Source organism: Callionymus lyra, chromosome 8 (assembly GCF_982586985.1).
Source record: "Callionymus lyra chromosome 8, fCalLyr1.hap1.1, whole genome shotgun sequence".
In the NCBI taxonomy this organism is placed as follows: Eukaryota; Metazoa; Chordata; class Actinopteri; order Syngnathiformes; family Callionymidae; genus Callionymus; species Callionymus lyra.
This window is the reverse complement of record NC_141825.1, coordinates 30,054,635-30,080,844: the sequence shown is the minus strand read 5'-3', so window position 1 is coordinate 30,080,844 and position 26,210 is coordinate 30,054,635. Positions and strand designations below refer to the sequence as shown.

At 43.6% G+C, this 26,210-nt stretch overlaps 1 protein-coding gene across 1 annotated transcript in view; it reads right to left on the bottom strand.

Annotated features, from left to right (window-relative positions):
• Positions 1–4,502: 4,502 nt before the first annotated feature.
• The window catches only part of LOC148074558 (neuroplastin-like), a 29,216-nt gene continuing 7,508 nt past the window's right edge, over positions 4,503–26,210 (bottom strand). Inside the window, exons 3-9 of the mRNA XM_087798294.1 lie at positions 25,139–25,313; positions 24,251–24,345; positions 11,689–11,822; positions 10,846–11,119; positions 6,614–6,635; positions 6,107–6,179; positions 4,503–5,056 (exon numbers count right to left, since the gene is read on the bottom strand). Coding sequence (XP_087654420.1) covers positions 6,119–6,179; positions 6,614–6,635; positions 10,846–11,119; positions 11,689–11,822; positions 24,251–24,345; positions 25,139–25,313 — 761 coding nt within the window. The 3' untranslated portion in view covers positions 4,503–5,056; positions 6,107–6,118. The remainder of the gene's footprint in view (positions 5,057–6,106; positions 6,180–6,613; positions 6,636–10,845; positions 11,120–11,688; positions 11,823–24,250; positions 24,346–25,138; positions 25,314–26,210) is intronic.

The window sequence follows — 26,210 nt, the reverse complement described above, 5'->3', positions numbered from 1 at the left end:
CGTGTCATTGTTATATCATTATACGTGTCATTGTTATATTATTATACGTGTCATTGTTATATTATTATACGTGTCATTATTATATTATTACACGTGTCATTATTATATTATTATACGTGTCATTGTTATATTATTATACGTGTGATTATTATATTATTATACGTGTGATTATTATATTATTATAAGTGTCATTATTATATTATTACACGTGTCATTATTATATTATTACACGTGTCATTATTATATTATTATACGTGTCATTATTACATTATTACACGTGTCATTATTATATTATTACACGTGTCATTATTATATTATTATACGTGTCATTATTACATTATTACATGTGTCATTATTATATTATTATACGTGTCATTATTATATTATTATACGTGTTATTATTACATGTGTCATTATTATATTATTATACATGTCATTGTTACATTGTTACATTATTACACGTGTCATTCTTATATTATTATACGTGTCATTATTATATTATTATACTAGTCATTATTATATTATTATATGTTTCAACAGATGTGATAAATCTGTGATGAAACTAAATCCAGTCACTGGTTGAATTCATATAAAAACTAGAAGAATTTCCTCACATGTTCGATCAGCAGATCTCGCGTCGTTTAACTTCCGTGGTTTGAATATGTAGCTTTAGATCACAACAAACAAATAAATATTGTGTTGCCATGGATGTTGCAACACACACAACACACAGCAGAACAACACACACAACACACAGCAGAACAACACACACAACACACAGCAGAACAACACACACTTGAACTTTGAACACTGTTTGGATCAACACTCACTATTATGTTCTACACAAAAAAAACATTTATTGTGTTCACAGGAACTTCTTTATTGCATCTTCCAAGGAGTGAAGGCCATTCATGTTCATTCAAAAATTAAATTATTTATGAATAATAACTTGTAATTAATTAATATTAAAATAGTATAAATGTATGTTTTGGTATAGATTGAAGTTCGTCCAAATTGTTGTTCTGTTTAGTAGTGTTTGTATTTTGTTTTCGCTTTGTGTGTTTATTACTTTTTATATTAAGTTCTGGCTCTATTTGTTTTGTTTGTGTTTTGTGTTTTTAGAGATGCAGGAGCTGTGTGTGCGTCAAGAGCATCACTTCATGTGTATTGTCTGTTTCAACAGTAAAGAGATCTGCAAGCCTGAATTGTGTGGACTTCCTCCTTTTGAAGCGTGAACGATTTGAAGGGGTTACATAAAGATTGTAAATATATTACATAGTTACAAAATTAGAGTAACACTGTCTGAACACACAAAGAGACTGAAGAAGACATAATAATAATAATAATAATAATAATAATAATAATAATAATAATAATAATAATAATAATAATAATAATAATAATAATAATAACAATAATAATAATAATAATAATAATAATCATAATAATAATAATAATAATAATAACAATAATAATAATAATAATAATCATAATAATAATAGATAAATCAATGATATTTTCCGTTTTACCTCTTGTTTGTCTGGATTTTATTGATTTCTCTTCAAGGTCTTTATTATCAACTGTTGTATTGTTTTTCGAGTTATTACAATTATTACTATTATTCTCTTTATATTATTGTAGTATTCTGTACAAACACAGGCGGTAGAAATATTTTGCTGATATTCCTGCCATTGTTTTTCAAGTGGTCGTAATGTTGTGACGTCACCACAAGATGGGGCCGTCGTTAGTTGTCATCAGTGAAAATGAAACAGTGGAGAAAGAAAAACAACCAATAGTTTTTTTCTATGAAAGAATCTGAACCTTGACTGTAGAACATTTAGAGATGATTCATCTGCTTCTTAATCCTGCGTCGCTGATGAATGTTTGTCATTTAATGGACGTTTGACTTTTCATCTCCACTCAACCATAATCCTGCAGATAATGCAGCTTGAATAATAACTTTGAATAATAATCACTTTTAGCACCTTCACCATTTTAATAATAACTTCAAATAAATATTTAATCACTTTAAGCACCACCTTCACTATTTTAATAATAACTTAAAATAAATATTTAATCACTTTTAGCACCACCTTCACTATTTTAATAATAACTTAAAATAAATATGTAATGACTTTTAGCACCACCTTCACTATTTTAATAATAACTTAAAATAAATAATATTTAATCACTTTTAGCACCACCTTCACCATTTTAATAATAACTTAAAATAAATCATACTGTCTCTGAGCCCCTCTCCTCCTCTTGGTCTTCCTTCACTGCTGAATCTTTGGGTCATATTTCGGCACTAGTGAACAAGATGAAACCCTTCTCTTGCTCAGATGATGTCCTACCTTGTAGGCTTTTTTTCAAAGTATTTGATGTAATTGGCCCCTGGGTTACCAATATGGTGAACCTCTCCCTTTCCACAGGGTTTTTTCCCAATGCATTTAAATATGCCATTGTGGAGTCTCTGCTCAAAAAGCCAGACTTAGATCCAACTGACCTCAGTAATTTCAGGCCTATTTCTAAGCTCCCTTTCTTGTCCAAGATCTTGGACATGGTTGTGTCTGAGCAGCTGTTCCTGGATCAGAGCGACATCCATGAGAAGTTTCAGTCTGGCTTCCGTAAACATCACTCTACGGAGACAGTTTTACTGAAAGTGTCCAGTGACATCAGGATGTCGGCTGACTCCTCAGCCTTTCACACAGTTGAACCAGATCCTGCTAAGAAGACTGAGGGATGAAGACTGTCTGGGTCTGTGTTAGAATGGTTCTCATCTTACCTTTCTGGGCAGTTTTAGTGTATCTGCCAATCAAATGAGGTCTGAATCGGCAGATCTGTTGTGTGGAGTCCCTCAAGGTTCTGTTCTGGGTCCTTTATTGTTTTTGCTGTACTTGATTCCCCTCGGTAAAATCATTCAGAGATTTCCAGATGTTTATTATCACATGTTTGCTGATGACATCCAGCTCTACTGCTCTTTTGATCCAACTGAGCCCCAGAGGCTGAACTTAGTCAATTGTTGCTAGAAATCAAACAATGAGTGAAAACACTTTGAAGCTAAATGTGGACAAAACTGAAACTCTGGTGATTGTTGATGATAAAGTTCAGGGTTGAGTCAGTACTTGAGTGACTTAAGTCATTCTGTCAAACTGAGCCTGAGAAACCTGGGTGTTGTATTTGATAAAGACATGTCTCTTGTTCAACACTGTAGAAAACTGACCAGAAACTATTTCCTTCAACTGAGAAAAATCTCTAAACTTATGAATATGTTGTCGGAACATGATCTGGATCTTGTACTACATGCGTTTGTTTCTTCTCGTCTGGACTATTGTAACAGTTTGTTTTCATGTCTTAACAAGAAGGATCTGTCTCGCCTGCAGTTGATTCAGAACTCTGAGCCGCTCTAGTAGAAGAACTCACATTTCTCCGATCCTTAAAACTCTTCACTGGCTTCCAGTTTCTTTCAGGATCAACTTTAAAATTCTGGTTCTTACTTTCAGATCTATTCATGGTCAGACCTTCATTATCTGATCCAGCCTTCCATCCCATCTCGGGCTCTGAGGTCTGTGGATCAGAATCTACAGATGGTTCCTCGCACACGGTTCAGGACCAGAGGAGAGAAATCCTTCCAGTCTGTTGCTCCTAAGCTTCTCTCTCTTTGCGCTTTATGATCTACTTACTCCTTCAAGAAACATCTGTGTTTGATGATCTACTGACTCCTTCAAGAAACATGTGTTTGATGATCTACTGACTCCTTCAAGAAACATCTGTGTTTGATGATCTACTGACTCCTTCAAGAAACATCTTAAGATGTTTCTATTTGTTCAGGCTTTTCCTTGATTTTCTGGAACTCCTGTTGTGTTCTCAGTTTTATCTTGATCTTTAAAGTATATACTTTATTGAGTATTATTTTGAAGTTCTTTGTGACCCTGGTCTGGAAAAGCGCTGTACAAATAAAAATAACTTACTTACTTAATTACCTTCACCTTTCATCTTGTCTGACCAGTTGATTTATGACCTGGAGGGTCTAATGTAAAAGAAGATCACGTCAACATTTTTACAAACTCATGGATATTATTATTCTTCGTAAACCACTTATTCAATTCAATCAATGAATCATCTATAACAGAGATATTTATATTTATATATATATATATATATATATATATATATATAACAGAGACATTTATATATATATATATAAAACAGAGATATTTATATTTATATATATATATATAACAGAGACATTTATATATATATAACAGAGATATTTATATTTATTTATATATATATATATATATATATAAAACAGATGTACAGATCAATCTTGATTCGTCATCCATTTAAAAATGCAGCTAAAACTCTAAAGTTAAGTTAACTGTGTTGTTGTCAAAGTTTCATTTTAATCTAATCTCTTGATATCACATAGATTCAGAGAAATGTTTTCACCACAGATGTCACACACAAGGTGGCGCTGTTTCCAACAAAATGAGTCCACGTGAGTCAAGAAATGTTTCAGTTTTATTGATAAAAATGATTCTTACATGATCTTCACAAGTTTAAAGCTTTTGTCAGAGAAATAAAAAATGATTCATGACTTGATTCTTGCATAGGTTCGAGTCATGATGAGTCAAATCGTAATATATTCTTATCCTGATGTCGTTCATACAGTCATGATTAAGAGGACATTGCAAAGCCCTTGTTATACACACACAGATGTATATATATATATATATATATATATATATATATATATATATATATATATCTTTATTTATAATGATCTCATTAAATTACTGAGATTGTAAAATGGTGCCAGAAGATAAAACTGTACAATGATATTATTATTAATATTATATCTTCTAGAACATCCAAGAATCTACATCAAGCTTCAGGAAAATAAGCCTTTTCTGTGGAACAGAAGGTCGAGTCTTGCATGCGTAGCTCAAGGACGTCAGAAGCAGCAGAACATGCAGCAACAATGTGGATCATGAAGTTAAAGTCATGCCTCGTCCCTCGACGACCTTCAACACGAGGGTCAACGATCGAGAACCTGAAACACATCAAATCTTTAGTTTCTTCATCAAAAGATCTTCTTCATCTTCATTCAAGTCCAGTGTCGACAAACGTCGAGGAAACTCTTGCTCATGCAACTTGACCTTGACTTTGACCAAACTCTGGGAGTTTTTAAGGAGGAAACCAGAGTTCTCAGCCTTCTTGTTGTGAGGCTGCAGCACTGACCACTGCAGGACCTTCATGACATGTGACTTCTCTGTGAGAACATCTTCACAAGCGTTTGAATTCTTTCTCTGTACAAGATGAAGTCCCAGTTCCCCGGGGCCACAGCGGTCAAACACTCAAATTGACCTCTGTATGTTCAGGGCTGCGGGAGGAAACCTGAGTTCTCACAGGTACATGAAGAACCTTCAAAACTAGATGTTTCCCTCAAGCTGGACTTGAGATGAACTTTCTGAGGAGGATCATTGAACATCTGCAGGAAGATCCTCTGTATGTTCACCAGTGTGGTGGACAGTGTTCTATGCTGTGGTGTGTTGGGAATGTGTCCAAGAGGAGGTCAACAGGTCAACAGGTCAACAGGTCAACAGGTCAACAGGTTGATCAGGAGCTCTGAGGTTGAAGCTGGACTCACTGGTGACATCACTGAACAAACTACTGTCATCATGATCATCATCCTCTCAACACTGTCATCAGTGAACACATAGAGCACCAATGCTCCTCCCATGATGCAACACTGTCATCAGTGAACACATGGAGCACCAACGCTCCTCCCATGATGCAACACTCATAGACTCAGGGACTAACCCTTTCCTTGTGTTATTAGAATGTTTGAGTTTGGGGGCAGAAGCGAAAAGATGATTCTTTCTTAATCTTTTTATCCTTTTTCTTTGTTATTTATCTTTGATCTTGTTCTTAATACTTGCTCTTTGTTCTTGTTCTTGTTTTTATGAAACTATCGTCTGATGTGAACTTGAAACCCAATTTTTTGAAGAGGATCTCCTGAGATCCAAGATACTGATACTTGCAGTACAGCTTTCTAACACCAGGCGTCACTACTGAGTTAAACATCTTCTTTTGTACTCACTGAACACGTGACTCAGTTCGTGTTCCTCTGCCGGAGGTTCTTGTCCTTGTGGTTGTTGGTAGAGTTGGTTTTCCTGCAAGTCAAAGTTCAGAGGTCAGAGGTCAAGCTCCGGACCTTCAATGAACATGTGGTCACTGAACATTTTTCATCACTAACACTACTGTGTTACATTTTTTAATGCGGATGAAAAGACGATTAAACTATTGTCCGTCATAAAAACACAATCTTACTATTATCTCGTCGTATATTCGAGGAAAATATCTTTAACTACTCGACTGGTTTTATCCATAAACCAAATCCTTTATAAAACCAAACGACAAAAAGTCACATAACATTATTTTATATTTTCATAAAAGTCTTATTATTCCCATCGTTTCACTTTAGTCTGTTTTTTACTGTCAAGAAAACTTCATTTAAACAATATAAACAAATATTCTGTTCATTGACTTAAATAAACAGTATTTCTCAGGCGTGACTTTTATTCTAATCTTGATTAAAAAAACTCACGCTGGTCCGACTGGTTCGTCATCTGCAGGAAAAAGAGTGAAAAATTGAATCACATGATCTTCACTCAGTTATATTTGACAAAGAGGCAGAAAAGTGCAGAAAAAAACATGCTGTGAACAAAAACAAATGAGTACATGCTGAAGTATCACAATACTATGAAGTCTAAAAGTTAAAAATGTCAAAAAGAAGTTTCTTTATAGTTATTATTCAAAGTGTGACGTTTACATTCGTACTTCAGTGACGTCGACGACTCTTTTGTTAATAGTTAACAAGTAACTAGTCTTGACTAGTCTTGATGTATCGTTACTGTGTTGCAGAAGGAAATAAAGAGTTTATCGAGGGAAAGAAGTCGATCATAATTTAAACTATTTATGTGTAAAAATATGGAGCAAATAGTGAAGTTTGTGTTTCATATGTTTGAAGTAAAGTTTCAATAGTTCATGCATCAAAGACTCACCAGCGTCAGGTTGGTTTGCAAAGAAAAGATTAAGAGACAGAAATAAATCACAAGATTTGATTTTACGTGTTATTGCACTATTACTATTCATGCTTTTATATTCCAACTGATTTAAAGTCCTTTTATTTATATACAGTATATATATATATATATATATATATATATATATATATATATATATATATATATATATATATATTCTAATAAGATTGCATTTCTTTTGTGTGCTTCCCATTTTTCTTCATTGGTTTATAGTGAGGTTTAAGTTAAAATATAATAATAAAATAATCTAATAATTGACCTTGAACTCATGTTTTTATTCAACAATTTGGATGAATTGTTGGATATTTTCATGAACAAGTTCTAGAAACAGTTTTCATTGTTGATGTTCAAAGAATATTTATATGTTTGACTGCAGGTCAGCAAACGTTCAGTATCTTCAACAATGAATAAAACAGTCAAACGGGCTCGAACTACTGCGAGTCCAGGTCGACTGAAGTATTCAAGGCTTCAGTGTCAGGTGACCACGAGTCTGGTGAGCAGGTGTCAGGTGAGCAGGTGTCAGGTGACCAGGTGTCAGGTGACCAGGTGTCAGGTGACCACACTGGCTTCAGCAGTAAAAGAAACTTCAAATAAAAGTCGGTTGTAATTGTTCACGTCTCTGCTGTAGTTTAAACTCAGGTTATAGTTTCTTCATGTATTTGTCATTTTTTGTATATTCATTACTTTTTCTTCCTTGAATCTCTTTCAACTTAAAATGATTCACGGCTTCCTGATGTTCTGACAGAGTTGATACTAGTTGATGTTTAATGACACCAGAGTTGATACTAGTTGATGTTTAATGACACCAGAGTTGATACTAGTTGATGTTTAATGACACCAGAGTTGATACTAGTTGATGTTTAATGACACCAGAGTTGATACTAGTTGATGTTTAATGACACCAGAGTTGATACTAGTTGATGTTTAATGACACCAGAGTTGATACTAGTTGATGTTTAATGACACCAGAGTTGATACTAGTTGATGTTTAATGACAACAGAGTTGATACTAGTTGATGTTTAATGACACCAGAGTTGATACTAGTTGATGTTTAATGACACCAGAGTTGATACTAGTTGATGTTTAATGACACCAGAGTTGATACTAGTTGATGTTTAATGACACCAGATTTGATACTAGTTGATGTTTAATGACACCAGAGTTGATACTAGTTGGTGTTTAATGAGACCAGAGTTGATACTAGTTGATGTTTAATGACACCAGAGTTGATACTAGTTGATGTTTAATGACACCAGAGTTGATACTAGTTGATGTTTAATGACACCAGAGTCGATACTAGTTGATGTTTAATGACACCAGAGTCGATACTAGTTGATGTTTAATGACACCAGAGTCGATACTAGTTGAGGTTTAATGACACCAGAGTTGATACTAGTTGATGTTTAATGACACCAGAGTTGATACTAGTTGATGTTTAATAACAACAGAGTTGATAATAGTTGAGGTTTAATGACACCAGAGTTGATACTAGTTGATGTTTAATGACACCAGAGTTGATACTAGTTGATGTTTAATGACAACAGAGTTGATACTAGTTGATGTTTAATGACACCAGAGTTGATACTAGTTGATGTTTAATGACACCAGAGTTGATACTAGTTGATGTTTAATGACACCAGAGTTGATACTAGTTGATGTTTAATGACACCAGAGTTGATACTAGTTGATGTTTAATGACACCAGAGTCGATACTAGTTGATGTTTAATGACACCAGAGTTGATACTAGTTGATGTTTAATGACACCAGAGTTGATACTAGTTGATGTTTAATGACACCAGAGTTGATACTAGTTGATGTTTAATGGCACCAGAGTTGATACTAGTTGATGTTTAATGACACCAGAGTTGATACTAGTTGATGTTTAATGACACCAGAGTTTATACTAGTTGATGTTTAATGACACCAGAGTTGATAATAGTTGAGGTTTAATGACACCAGAGTTGATACTAGTTGATGTTTAATGACACCAGAGTTGATACTAGTTGATGTTTAATGACAACAGAGTTGATACTAGTTGATGTTTAATGACACCAGAGTTGATACTAGTTGATGTTTAATGACACCAGAGTTGATACTAGTTGATGTTTAATGACACCAGAGTTGATACTAGTTGATGTTTAATGACACCAGAGTTTATACTAGTTGATGTTTAATGACACCAGAGTTGATACTAGTTGATGTTTAATGACACCAGAGTTGATACTAGTTGATGTTTAATGACAACAGAGTTGATACTAGTTGATGTTTAATGACACCAGAGTTGATACTAGTTGATGTTTAATGACACCAGAGTTGATACTAGTTGATGTTTAATGACACCAGAGTTGATACTAGTTGATGTTTAATGACACCAGATTTGATACTAGTTGATGTTTAATGACACCAGAGTTGATACTAGTTGGTGTTTAATGACACCAGAGTTGATACTAGTTGATGTTTAATGACACCAGAGTTGATACTAGTTGATGTTTAATGACACCAGAGTTGATACTAGTTGATGTTTAATGACACCAGAGTCGATACTAGTTGATGTTTAATGACACCAGAGTCGATACTAGTTGATGTTTAATGACACCAGAGTCGATACTAGTTGAGGTTTAATGACACCAGAGTTGATACTAGTTGATGTTTAATGACACCAGAGTTGATACTAGTTGATGTTTAATGACAACAGAGTTGATAATAGTTGAGGTTTAATGACACCAGAGTTGATACTAGTTGATGTTTAATGACACCAGAGTTGATAGTAGTTGATGTTTAATGACAACAGAGTTGATACTAGTTGATGTTTAATGACACCAGAGTTGATACTAGTTGATGTTTAATGACACCAGAGTTGATACTAGTTGATGTTTAATGACACCAGAGTCGATACTAGTTGATGTTTAATGACACCAGAGTTGATACTAGTTGATGTTTAATGACACCAGAGTCGATACTAGTTGATGTTTAATGACACCAGAGTTGATACTAGTTGATGTTTAATGACACCAGAGTTGATACTAGTTGATGTTTAATGACACCAGAGTTGATACTAGTTGATGTTTAATGACACCAGAGTTGATACTAGTTGATGTTTAATGACACCAGAGTTGATACTAGTTGATGTTTAATGACACCAGAGTTTATACTAGTTGATGTTTAATGACACCAGAGTTGATAATAGTTGAGGTTTAATGACACCAGAGTTGATACTAGTTGATGTTTAATGACACCAGAGTTGATACTAGTTGATGTTTAATGACAACAGAGTTGATACTAGTTGATGTTTAATGACACCAGAGTTGATACTAGTTGATGTTTAATGACACCAGAGTTGATACTAGTTGATGTTTAATGACACCAGAGTTGATACTAGTTGATGTTTAATGACACCAGAGTTGATACTAGTTGATGTTTAATGACACCAGAGTTGATACTAGTTGATGTTTAATGACACCAGAGTTGATACTAGTTGATGTTTAATGACACCAGAGTTGATACTAGTTGATGTTTAATGACACCAGAGTTGATACTAGTTGATGTTTAATGACACCAGAGTTGATACTAGTTGATGTTTAATGACACCAGAGTTGATACTAGTGTTGGAATGTTATGACTGTGATTCTCTGTTCTTTGTGTATTTGTTTACAAATCAAGATAAAACTTTGGTCACATGACTCTGTTCAGATCATCAACAAGAGGTTAAACATCAAACCTTCATGACTCACCGTCCTGAAGATCCTCCGGCGTCTTGCGCTTCTCATAGACCACGATGATGACGACCAGGATGATGATCTCGGCCAAGACCCCCAGCAGGGGCCACAGGGGGGCCAGGTGGCTGCGGACCCTCAGCACGGAGCGCTGCTCGCTGGTGCCCATCATGTTGGTGGCGTTGCACTGATACTCGCCAGGATCCAGGTTGATGTCCAGCTTGACGATGCTCAGCTCCGTGAAGTTGTCTCTGCTGCTGATGAAGAAACGTCCGGAGCTGTTGTCGATATCCTGGAGAAGTGATGAAGACAAGCCACGTCAGGTCCTTCAACCTTGACACTTCAACACAGGATCCTACGAAGCTCTCATTGGTCGACTCGTCTTCACTGGCCTGACATGATGGATCGATTTCAAAGAAAGATCTTTATGTTAAGGTCACGATGAGTCCTTGACTTGAACTTGAACAAACAAAACCATTTTAAATACCAGCATTTAATATTCAAATGAGCTCATCCAAGAACATCATGTTTCATCTTCTCTTTCGGATTCGTTTCAGGGTCACAAGAACCCTTGAAGACACCACAGGAGGCTCCACAGGACGAGACCCTGAGGCTGCAAGAAGCTGCTAAAAGACTTCTTGAAAAGGCTGCTTAGATGTTTCACTGAGGCTCCAATTTGGTTTAGAACTTTGGAATGTCGAGTCAATTGTCCTTTAGACGAATACGGCCACAAAGTAAAGATCATCTCAGTCCAGAAACGGATCCTTCACGTTTTAAGAAGATCTCTGAGGCGTGAGAAGCAAGTCCTTGAAACTGTTGCTCTGCTCCACACTGAGAGGAAGTGGGTGTAGAAGGACTCACCCTGAATACTCCGTTCTCCATCTTCCTCCAGGTCCAGACGGGGTGAGGGAAGCCCACGGACTTGCAGTGCAGGACGGCTCGCTGACCCTCGTTCTTGTTCTCGCTGCGCTTGTGTCCCGTGATCTCAGGAGACGCTGAAGATAAAGAAAAACTAGATAAACATGAAAGAAACAAACGTTTCTACTGACATGAAGAACAATAGTTTCATCTAAATTAATATCAGCGTTTGGATCGATAACTCATCCTGTCGACCATAAGTGTGACAATCAAATCATCGACGGCACGAGGCCGTAACGCAGCGCAGCAGCTGAAGCCAGAAGTCGATCCAGAAGTTTCTGGTTCTTCATCAGCATCAGAGTCTAAAGTCTCAGGAGACGCTGGAGCTTCTGAGCGGCTCTTGAGTTTCTTTAAGTTACGAAGGTTTCGTGGAAAATTAATAATAAACTTCAAATTCCTCTTTAGCTTCGATCGTCTGTGAGGATTTTTATTTATCAACTGATATGACAGCGATGTTAGGATGATTGACATCTGTCACCTGCACTCTTGACCTTGAACAATGATACAAAATGTATATATACATATATATATATATATATATATATATTGACTTCAGCCATAATAATAATCTCTGCTTCTCTGTTCGTTTGTGATTGACAGGTGGACAGGATCTTCTTCACCTCCTTATATGGTCATTCCTGGTGTAGGTGTATGACTCAGGTGAGCTGCTGTAGATCATCAGTCACACGTTCACCTTCACACGTTCACCTTCACACGTTCACCTTCACACGTTCGCCTTCACACGTTCACCTTCACACGTTCACCTTCACACGTTCACCTTCACACGTTCACCTTCACACGTTCACCTTCACACGTTCGCCTTCACACGTTCGCCTTCACACGTTCACCTTCACACGTTCACCTTCACACGTTCACCTTCACACGTTCACCTTCACGCGTTCGCCTTCACACGTTCGCCTTCACACGTTCACCTTCACACGTTCACCTTCACACCTTCACCTTCACACGTTCACCTTCACACCTTCGCCTTCACACGTTCACCTTCACACGTTCACCTTCACACCTTCGCCTTCACACGTTCACCTTCACACGTTCACCTTCACACCTTCGCCTTCACACGTTCACCTTCACACGTTCACCTTCACACCTTCGCCTTCACACGTTCACCTTCACACGTTCACCTTCACACCTTCGCCTTCACACGTTCACCTTCACACGTTCACCTTCACACCTTCACCTTCACACGTTCACCTTCACACGTTCACCTTCACACGTTCACCTTCACACCTTCACCTTCACACGTTCACCTTCACACGTTCACCTTCACACGTTCACCTTCACACCTTCGCCTTCACACGTTCACCTTCACACGTTCACCTTCACACGTTCACCTTCACACCTTCGCCTTCACACGTTCACCTTCACACGTTCGCCTTCACACGTTCGCCTTCACACGTTCGCCTTCACACGTTCGCCTTCACACGTTCACCTTCACACGTTCGCCTTCACACGTTCGCCTTCACACGTTCACCTTCACACGTTCACCTTCACACGTTCACCTTCACACGTTCACCTTCACACGTTCGCCTTCACACGTTCACCTTCACACGTTCACCTTCACACGTTCGCCTTCACACGTTCGCCTTCACACGTTCACCTTCACACGTTCACCTTCACACGTTCGCCTTCACACGTTCGCCTTCACACGTTCACCTTCACACGTTCGCCTTCACACGTTCGCCTTCACACGTTCACCTTCACACGTTCACCTTCACACGTTCACCTTCACACGTTCGCCTTCACACGTTCGCCTTCACACGTTCGCCTTCACACGTTCGCCTTCACACGTTCACCTTCACACGTTCACCTTCACACGTTCACCTTCACACGTTCACCTTCACACGTTCACCTTCACACGTTCGCCTTCACACGTTCACCTTCACACGTTCACCTTCACACGTTCACCTTCACACGTTCGCCTTCACACGTTCGCCTTCACCTTCACACGTTCACCTTCACACGTTCACCTTCACACGTTCGCCTTCACACGTTCACCTTCACACGTTCACCTTCACACGTTCACCTTCACACGTTCACCTTCACACGTTCACCTTCACACGTTCGCCTTCACACGTTCACCTTCACACGTTCGCCTTCACACGTTCGCCTTCACACGTTCGCCTTCACACGTTCGCCTTCACACGTTCGCCTTCACACGTTCACCTTCACACGTTCACCTTCACACGTTCACCTTCACACGTTCACCTTCACACGTTCACCTTCACACGTTCACCTTCACACGTTCGCCTTCACACGTTCGCCTTCACACGTTCGCCTTCACACGTTCGCCTTCACACGTTCGCCTTCACACGTTCGCCTTCACACGTTCGCCTTCACACGTTCGCCTTCACACGTTCGCCTTCACACGTTCGCCTTCACACGTTCGCCTTCACACGTTCGCCTTCACACGTTCGCCTTCACACGTTCGCCTTCACACGTTCGCCTTCACACGTTCGCCTTCACACGTTCGCCTTCACACGTTCGCCTTCACACGTTCACCTTCACACGTTCACCTTCACACGTTCGCCTTCACACGTTCACCTTCACACGTTCGCCTTCACACGTTCGCCTTCACCTTCACACGTTCGCCTTCACACGTTCACCTTCACCTTCACACGTTCACCTTCACACGTTCACCTTCACACGTTCACCTTCACACGTTCGCCTTCACACGTTCGCCTTCACACGTTCGCCTTCACCTTCACACGTTCGCCTTCACACGTTCACCTTCACACGTTCACCTTCACACGTTCGCCTTCACCTTCACACGTTCGCCTTCACACGTTCGCCTTCACACGTTCGCCTTCACCTTCACACGTTCGCCTTCACACGTTCACCTTCACACGTTCACCTTCACACGTTCGCCTTCACCTTCACACGTTCACCTTCACACGTTCACCTTCACACGTTCGCCTTCACCTTCACACGTTCACCTTCACACGTTCACCTTCACACGTTCGCCTTCACACGTTCGCCTTCACACGTTCGCCTTCACCTTCACACGTTCACCTTCACACGTTCACCTTCACACGTTCACCTTCACACGTTCGCCTTCACCTTCACACGTTCGCCTTCACACGTTCGCCTTCACACGTTCGCCTTCACACGTTCGCCTTCACCTTCACACGTTCGCCTTCACACGTTCACCTTCACCTTCACACGTTCGCCTTCACACGTTCACCTTCACCTTCACACGTTCACCTTCACACGTTCACCTTCAAACGTTCGCCTTCACACGTTCACCTTCACCTTCACACGTTCGCCTTCACACGTTCACCTTCACACGTTCACCTTCACACGTTCACCTTCACACCTTCACCTTCACACGTTCGCCTTCACACGTTCACCTTCACACGTTCACCTTCACACGTTCACCTTCACACGTTCACCTTCACACGTACACGTTCACCTTCACACGTTCACCTTCACACGTTCGCCTTCACACGTTCACCTTCACACGTTCGCCTTCACACGTTCACCTTCACACGTTCACCTTCACACGTTCGCCTTCACACGTTCACCTTCACACGTTCACCTTCACACGTTCACCTTCACACGTTCACCTTCACACGTTCGCCTTCACACGTTCGCCTTCACACGTTCACCTTCACACGTTCACCTTCACACGTTCGCCTTCACACGTTCACCTTCACACGTTCGCCTTCACACGTTCGCCTTCACCTTCACACGTTCACCTTCACACGTTCGCCTTCACACGTTCGCCTTCACACGTTCGCCTTCACACGTTCACCTTCACACGTTCACCTTCACACGTTCACCTTCACACGTTCTCCTTCACACGTTCACCTTCACACGTTCGCCTTCACACGTTCGCCTTCACACGTTCACCTTCACACGTTCGCCTTCACACGTTCTCCTTCACACGTTCACCTTCACACGTTCGCCTTCACACGTTCGCCTTCACACGTTCGCCTTCACACGTTCGCCTTCACACGTTCGCCTTCACACGTTCGCCTTCACACGTTCGCCTTCACGTTCACCTTCACACGTTCACCTTCACACGTTCACCTTCACACGTTCGCCTTCACACGTTCGCCTTCACACGTTCACCTTCACACGTTCGCCTTCACACGTTCACCTTCACACGTTCGCCTTCACACGTTCGCCTTCACACGTTCTCCTTCACACGTTCGCCTTCACACGTTCGCCTTCACACGTTCGCCTTCACGTTCACCTTCACACGTTCACCTTCACACGTTCGCCTTCACACGTTCGCCTTCACACGTTCACCTTCAAACGTTCGCCTTCATACGTTCGCCTTCACACGTTCGCCTTCACACGTTCGCCTTCACACGTTCTCCTTCACACGTTCGCCTTCACACGTTCGCCTTCACACGTTCACCTTCACACGTTCACCTTCAAACGTTCGCCTTCATACGTTCGCCTTCACACGTTCGCCTTCACACGTTCGCCTTCACACGTTCTCCTTCACACGTTCGCCTTCACACGTTCGCCTTCACACGTTCACCTTCACACGTTCGCCTTCACACGTTCGCCTTCACACGTTCACCTTCACACGTTCACCTTCACACGTTCGCCTTCACACGTTCACCTTCACACGTTCGCCTTCACACGTTCACCTTCACACGTTCGCCTTCACACGTTCGCCTTCACACGTTCGCCTTCACACGTTCACCTTCACACGTTCGCCTTCACCTTCACACGTTCACCTTCACGCGTTCGCCTTCACACGTTCACCTTCACACGTTCACCTTCACACGTTCACCTTCACACGTTCACCTTCACACGTTCGCCTTCACACGTTCACCTTCACACGTTCGCCTTCACACGTTCGCCTTCACACGTTCGCCTTCACACGTTCGCCTTCACACGTTCACCTTCACACGTTCACCTTCACACGTTCACCTTCACACGTTCACCTTCACACGTTCGCCTTCACACGTTCACCTTCACCTTCACACGTTCACCTTCACACGTTCACCTTCACACGTTCGCCTTCACACGTTCGCCTTCACACGTTCACCTTCACACGTTCACCTTCACACGTTCGCCTTCACACGTTCACCTTCACACGTTCGCCTTCACACGTTCACCTTCACCTTCACACGTTCACCTTCACACGTTCACCTTCACACGTTCGCCTTCACACGTTCGCCTTCACACGTTCGCCTTCACCTTCACACGTTCACCTTCACACGTTCACCTTCACACGTTCGCCTTCACACGTTCACCTTCACACCTTCACCTTCACACCTTCGCCTTCACACGTTCGCCTTCACACGTTCGCCTTCACACGTTCACCTTCACACGTTCGCCTTCACACGTTCACCTTCACACGTTCGACTTCACACGTTCACCTTCACACGTTCGCCTTCACACGTTCGCCTTCACACGTTCGCCTTCACACGTTCACCTTCACACGTTCACCTTCACACCTTCACCTTCACACGTTCGCCTTCACACGTTCACCTTCACACGTTCGCCTTCACACGTTCACCTTCACACGTTCACCTTCACACGTTCGCCTTCACACGTTCACCTTCACACGTTCGCCTTCACACGTTCGCCTTCACACGTTCGCCTTCACACGTTCGCCTTCACCTTCACACGTTCACCTTCACACGTTCGCCTTCACACGTTCACCTTCACACGTTCACCTTCACACGTTCGCCTTCACACGTTCGCCTTCACACGTTCGCCTTCACGCGTTCGCCTTCACACGTTCACCTTCACACGTTCACCTTCACACGTTCACCTTCACACGTTCGCCTTCACACGTTCGCCTTCACACGTTCGCCTTCACACGTTCGCCTTCACACGTTCACCTTCACACGTTCACCTTCACACGTTCGCCTTCACACGTTCACCTTCACACGTTCACCTTCACACGTTCGCCTTCACACGTTCACCTTCACACGTTCACCTTCACACGTTCACCTTCACACGTTCACCTTCACACCTTCGCCTTCACACGTTCGCCTTCACACGTTCACCTTCACACGTTCACCTTCACACGTTCACCTTCACACGTTCACCTTCACACGTTCGCCTTCACACGTTCACCTTCACCTTCACACGTTCACCTTCACACGTTCACCTTCACACGTTCGCCTTCACACGTTCGCCTTCACACGTTCACCTTCACACGTTCACCTTCACACGTTCGCCTTCACACGTTCACCTTCACACGTTCGCCTTCACACGTTCACCTTCACCTTCACACGTTCACCTTCACACGTTCACCTTCACACGTTCGCCTTCACACGTTCGCCTTCACACGTTCGCCTTCACCTTCACACGTTCACCTTCACACGTTCACCTTCACACGTTCGCCTTCACACGTTCACCTTCACACCTTCACCTTCACACCTTCGCCTTCACACGTTCGCCTTCACACGTTCGCCTTCACACGTTCACCTTCACACGTTCGCCTTCACACGTTCGCCTTCACACGTTCGACTTCACACGTTCACCTTCACACGTTCGCCTTCACACGTTCGCCTTCACACGTTCGCCTTCACACGTTCACCTTCACACGTTCACCTTCACACCTTCACCTTCACACGTTCGCCTTCACACGTTCACCTTCACACGTTCGCCTTCACACGTTCACCTTCACACGTTCACCTTCACACGTTCGCCTTCACACGTTCACCTTCACACGTTCGCCTTCACACGTTCGCCTTCACACGTTCGCCTTCACACGTTCACCTTCACACGTTCACCTTCACACGTTCACCTTCACACGTTCGCCTTCACACGTTCGCCTTCACACGTTCGCCTTCACACGTTCGCCTTCACACGTTCACCTTCACACGTTCACCTTCACACGTTCACCTTCACACGTTCACCTTCACACGTTCGCCTTCACACGTTCGCCTTCACACGTTCACCTTCACACGTTCGCCTTCACACGTTCACCTTCACACGTTCACCTTCACACGTTCGCCTTCACACGTTCGCCTTCACACGTTCACCTTCACACGTTCACCTTCAAACGTTCGCCTTCACACGTTCACCTTCACCTTCACACGTTCGCCTTCACACGTTCACCTTCACACGTTCACCTTCACACGTTCACCTTCACACGTTCGCCTTCACACGTTCGCCTTCACACGTTCGCCTTCACACGTTCACCTTCACACGTTCACCTTCAAACGTTCGCCTTCACACGTTCACCTTCACCTTCACACGTTCGCCTTCACACGTTCACCTTCACACGTTCACCTTCACACGTTCACCTTCACACGTTCACCTTCACACGTTCACCTTCACACCTTCACCTTCACACGTTCGCCTTCACACGTTCGCCTTCACACGTTCGCCTTCACACGTTCACCTTCACACGTTCGCCTTCACACGTTCACCTTCACCTTCACACGTTCGCCTTCACACGTTCACCTTCACACGTTCGCCTTCACACGTTCGCCTTCACACGTTCGCCTTCACACGTTCGCCTTCACACGTTCGCCTTCACACGTTCACCTTCACACGTTCGCCTTCACACGTTCGCCTTCACACGTTCGCCTTCACACGTTCACCTTCACACGTTCGCCTTCACACGTTCACCTTCACACGTTCGCCTTCACACGTTCACCTTCACACGTTCGCCTTCACACGTTCACCTTCACACGTTCACCTTCACACGTTCACCTTCACACGTTCGCCTTCACACGTTCGCCTTCACACGTTCTCCTTCACACGTTCGCCTTCACACGTTCACCTTCACACGTTCACCTTCACACGTTCACCTTCACACGTTCACCTTCACACGTTCGCCTTCACACGTTCACCTTCACACGTTCGCCTTCACACGTTCGCCTTCACACGTTCACCTTCACACGTTCACCTTCACACGTTCACCTTCACACGTTCGCCTTCACACGTTCGCCTTCACACGTTCGCCTTCACACGTTCGCCTTCACACGTTCACCTTCACACGTTCACCTTCACACCTTCACCTTCACACGTTCGCCTTCACACGTTCGCCTTCACACGTTCGCCTTCACACGTTCGCCTTCACACGTTCACCTTCACACGTTCACCTTCAAACGTTCGCCTTCACACGTTCACCTTCACCTTCACACGTTCGCCTTCACACGTTCACCTTCACACGTTCACCTTCACACCTTCACCTTCACACGTTCACCTTCAAACGTTCGCCTTCACACGTTCACCTTCACCTTCACACGTTCGCCTTCACACGTTCACCTTCACACGTTCACCTTCACACCTTCACCTTCACACGTTCGCCTTCACACGTTCACCTTCACACGTTCACCTTCACACGTTCACCTTCACACGTTCACCTTCACACGTTCACCTTCACACCTTCACCTTCACACGTTCGCCTTCACACGTTCACCTTCACACGTTCACCTTCACACGTTCACCTTCACACGTTCACCTTCATCTTCACACGTTCGCCTTCACACGTTCACCTTCACACGTTCACCTTCAAACGTTCACCTTCAAACGTTTGCCTTCACACGTTCACCTTCACACGTTCACCTTCACACGTTCGCCTTCACCTTCAAACGTTCGCCTTCACACGTTCACCTTCACACGTTCACCTTCACACGTTCACCTTCAAACGTTCGCCTTCACACGTTCACCTTCACACGTTCACCTTCACACGTTCGCCTTCACACGTTCACCTTCACACGTTCACCTTCACACGTTCACCTTCACGCGTTCACCTTCACACGTTCACCTTCACACGTTCACCTTCACGCGTTCGTCTTCACACGTTCGCCTTCACACGTTCACCTTCACACGTTCACCTTCACACGTTCGCCTTCACACGTTCGCCTTCACACGTTCACACGTTCACCTTCACACGTTCACCTTCACGCGTTCGTCTTCACACGTTCGCCTTCACACGTTCGCCTTCACGTTCACCTTCACACGTTCACCTTCACACGTTCACACGTTCACCTTCACACGTTCACCTTCACACGTTCACCTTCACACGTTCACCTTCACACGTTCGCCTTCACACGTTCGCCTTCACGCGTTCGCCTTCACGCGTTCGCCTTCACGCGTTCACCTTCACACGTTCACCTTCACACGTTCACCTTCACACGTTCACCTTCACACGTTCGCCTTCACGCGTTCGCCTTCACGCGTTCGCCTTCACGCGTTCGCCTTCACGCGTTCACCTTCACACGTTCACCTTCACACGTTCGCCTTCACGCGTTCGCCTTCACGCGTTCGCCTTCAGGCGTTCGCCTTCACACGTTCACCTTCACGCGTTCGCCTTCACACGTTCGCCTTCACACGTTCGCCTTCACCTTCACACGTTCACCTTCACCTTCACACGTTCACCTTCACACTTTCGCCTTCACGCGTTCGCCTTCACGCGTTCGCCTTCACGCGTTCGCCTTCAGGCGTTCGCCTTCACACGTTCACCTTCACACTTTCGCCTTCACACGTTCGCCTTCACACGTTCACCTTCACACTTTCGCCTTCACACGTTCGCCTTCACACGTTCGCCTTCACACGTTCACCTTCACACGTTCGCCTTCACACGTTCACCTTCACACGTTCGCCTTCACACGTTCACCTTCACACGTTCGCCTTCACACGTTCACCTTCACACTTTCGCCTTCACACGTTCGCCGTCACACGTTCACCTTCACACGTTCGCCTTCACACGTTCGCCTTCACACGTTCGCCTTCACACGTTCGCCTTCACACGTTCACCTTCACCTTCACACGTTCGCCTTCACCTTCACACGTTCACCTTCACCTTCACACGTTCACCTTCACACTTTCGCCTTCACCTTCACACGTTCGCCGTCACACGTTCGCCTTCACACGTTCACCTTCACACTTTCGCCTTCACACGTTCGCCTTCACACGTTCACCTTCACCTTCACACGTTCGCCTTCACCTTCACACGTTCACCTTCACCTTCACACGTTCACCTTCACACTTTCGCCTTCACCTTCACACGTTCGCCGTCACACGTTCGCCTTCACACGTTCACCTTCACCTTCACACGTTCGCCTTCACACGTTCGCCTTCACACGTTCACCTTCACACTTTCGCCTTCACACGTTCACCTTCACACGTTCGCCTTCACACGTTCACCTTCACCTTCACACTTTCGCCTTCACCTTCACACGTTCACCTTCACACGTTCGCCTTCACACGTTCGCCTTCACACGTTCGCCTTCACACGTTCACCTTCACACGTTCGCCTTCACACGTTCGCCTTCACACGTTCACCTTCACACGTTCGCCTTCACACGTTCACCTTCACACGTTCGCCTTCACACGTTCGCCTTCACACGTTCACCTTCACACGTTCGCCTTCACCTTCACACGTTCGCCTTCACACGTTCGCCTTCACACGTTCGCCTTCACACGTTCACCTTCACACGTTCGCCTTCACACGTTCGCCTTCACACGTTCGCCTTCACCTTCACACGTTCACCTTCACGCGTTCGCCTTCACACGTTCACCTTCACACGTTCACCTTCACACGTTCGCCTTCACACGTTCGCCTTCACACGTTCACCTTCACGCGTTCGCCTTCACACGTTCGCCTTCACACGTTCACCTTCACACGTTCACCTTCACACGTTCGCCTTCACGCGTTCGCCTTCACACGTTCACCTTCACACGTTCACCTTCACACGTTCGCCTTCACACGTTCACCTTCACACGTTCACCTTCACACGTTCACCTTCACACGTTCGCCTTCACACGTTCGCCTTCACACGTTCACCTTCACACTTTCGCCTTCACACGTTCACCTTCACACGTTCGCCTTCACCTTCACACGTTCACCTTCACACTTTCGCCTTCACACGTTCACCTTCACACGTTCGCCTTCACCTTCACGCGTTCGCCTTCACACGTTCGCCTTCACACGTTCACCTTCACACGTTCACCTTCACACGTTCGCCTTCACACGTTCGCCTTCACACGTTCACCTTCACACTTTCGCCTTCACACGTTCACCTTCACACGTTCGCCTTCACCTTCACACGTTCACCTTCACACTTTCGCCTTCACACGTTCGCCTTCACACGTTCACCTTCACACGTTCGCCTTCACCTTCACACGTTCACCTTCACACGTTCGCCTTCACACGTTCGCCTTCACACGTTCACCTTCACGCGTTCGCCTTCACGCGTTCGCCTTCACACGTTCACCTTCACGCGTTCGCCTTCACACGTTCACCTTCACACGTTCGCCTTCACCTTCACACGTTCACCTTCACACTTTCGCCTTCACACGTTCGCCTTCACACGTTCGCCTTCACACGTTCACCTTCACACGTTCGCCTTCACACGTTCACCTTCACGCGTTCGCCTTCACGCGTTCGCCTTCACACGTTCACCTTCACACGTTCACCTTCACACGTTCGCCTTCACACGTTCACCTTCACGCGTTCGCCTTCACCTTCACACGTTCGCCTTCACCTTCACACGTTCACCTTCACACGTTCACCTTCACACGTTCGCCTTCACGCGTTCGCCTTCACACGTTCACCTTCACACGTTCACCTTCACACGTTCGCCTTCACACGTTCACCTTCACACGTTCGCCTTCACACGTTCACCTTCACACGTTCACCTTCACACGTTCGCCTTCACACGTTCACCTTCACACGTTCGCCTTCACCTTCACACGTTCACCTTCACACTTTCGCCTTCACGCGTTCGCCTTCACACGTTCACCTTCACACGTTCACCTTCACACGTTCGCCTTCACACGTTCACCTTCACACGTTCGCCTTCACACGTTCACCTTCACACGTTCACCTTCACACGTTCGCCTTCACACGTTCACCTTCACACGTTCGCCTTCACACGTTCACCTTCACACGTTCACCTTCACACGTTCACCTTCACACGTTCGCCTTCACGCGTTCGCCTTCACACGTTCACCTTCACACGTTCACCTTCACACGTTCGCCTTCACACGTTCACCTTCACACGTTCGCCTTCACACGTTCACCTTCACACGTTCACCTTCACACGTTCGCCTTCACACGTTCACCTTCACACTTTCGCCTTCACCTTCACACGTTCACCTTCACACTTTCGCCTTCACCTTCACACGTTCGCCTTCACACGTTCACACCTTCACCTTCACCTTCACACCTTCACCTTCACACCTTCACCTTCACACGTTCACCTTCACACCTTCACCTTCACACCTTCACCTTCACACCTTCACCTTCATTCATACGGTGAGACTTCAAGTGTAAACTTCATGATTTGATACTTTCTATAAATATAAATGTTTCTTCGATGTTTCTCGTGTGTATATTATGGTCTGGCAGGTTTGACAGCAGAGACAAGATGACGACGATCTGTCCTCACGACACAAACTAACGTCTGCTCCAGGTGTTGAAGGACGAGGTCACCTGTCACCTGTCACCTGTCACCTGTCACCTGTCACCTGTCACCTGTCACCTGTCACCTGTCACCTGTCACCTGTCACCTGTCACCTGTCCGTCATGACGACGCACGTCAACATCTACCTTTGATCTCGATGCTGGCGTTTGCTGCAGGAGTCGCATCGAAGGTGAAGACACAGGTGTAGACGCCGGCGTCGTCTGCTCGTGGTTTAGGGAGCCTGAAGACACACAGTGAAATATATGTATTATTATTATAATTATTGACAGGAATATAATGTATTATTATTATTATTATTCACAGGAATATAAGGCATTATTATAATTATTATTTACAGGAATATAATGTATTATTATTATTATTATTCACAGGAATATAATGTATTATTATTATTTACAGGAATAAAATGTATTATTATTATTATTATTTACAGAAATATAATGTATTATTATTATTTACAGGAATAAAATGTATTATTATTATTATTATTTACAGGAATATAATGTATTATTATTATTATTATTCACAGGAATATAATGCATTATAATAATAATTATTATCATTATTATTCACTGACTCGTTCAAAAAGCATAGTTTCAATATAATTGCTGTGTTTTCTCTTTTCTGATGCAAATATGACAAAAATGATGTAAAACTAAAACTTCAAAGGCATGTTTTGAAGAAGTTTTCAGAACAGAAAACACTAGAGCTGGAGCAAAGATCCAGAAGTTTTACTGCGATATGGACTTTGACTCTAAATATCTATAAATAAAGTCTTAAATGGTTACATTAGTTTCTTAAAGGTGCAGAGACTTGATGTGTTTCAAACCCTTGGATTCATTTACTTTAACTTTAAACTGTTCTGTTGCTAATCTCAAGGTCATTCTTCACCTCTTTGGATTGTTAACCATTAATAGTTTGTTGTATTTCACAGAACATTTGCAGACACAAAAGGTTCACCTGTAAAGGTGTAATAAACCTAAACGATATGTTAAACTATGTGATTCTTTCACCTGTACTCGGTGTTCTTATTGGTCGAGCGGCTCTCGTGGATCTCCTCGCCGTTCTTCATCCAGAAGCTCTCCAGGACGACGCTGGACGAGCTGCTCAGGTTGCACTGCAGCGTGAAGGCCGGACTGTGAGCGTCAACAGGAAGCAGGACGTGATCCGAGGCCAGGATCGACGGCTCTGGAACCAACGTCACATGATGAGACTCGACAGTGACGACCATCTTAAGACAACGACTGATCTTAAGACGACGACCATCTTAAGACAACGACTGATCTTAAGACGACGACCATCTTAAGACAACGACTGATCTTAAGACGACGACCATCTTAAGACAACGACTGATCTTAAGACGACGACCATCTCAAGACAACGACGGATCTTAAGACAACGACCATCTTAAGACAACGACTGATCTTAAGACGACGACCATCTTAAGACAACGACTGATCTTAAGACAACGACCATCTTAAGACAACGACTGATCTTAAGACAACGACTGATCTTAAGACGACGACCATCTTAAGACAACGACTGATCTTAAGACGACAACCATCTTAAGACAACGACTGATCTTAAGACAACGACCATCTTAAGACAACGACTGATCTTAAGACAACGACTGATCTTAAGACAACGACTGATCTTAAGACGACGACCATCTTAAGACAACGACTGATCTTAAGACGACGACCATCTTAAGACAACGACTGATCTTAAGACGACGACCATCTCAAGACAACGACTGATCTTAAGACAACGACCATCTTAAGACAACGACTGATCTTAAGACGACGACCATCTTAAGACAACGACTGATCTTAAGACAACGACCATCTTAAGACGACGACCATCTTAAGACAACGACTGATCTTAAGACAACGACCATCTTAAGACAACGACTGATCTTAAGACGACAACCATCTTAAGACAACGACTGATCTTAAGACAACGACTGATCTTAAGACAACGACCATCTTAAGACAACGACTGATCTTAAGACAACGACTGATCTTAAGACAACGACTGATCTTAAGACGACGACCATCTTAAAGCAACACTTCACGACCTTCAGAT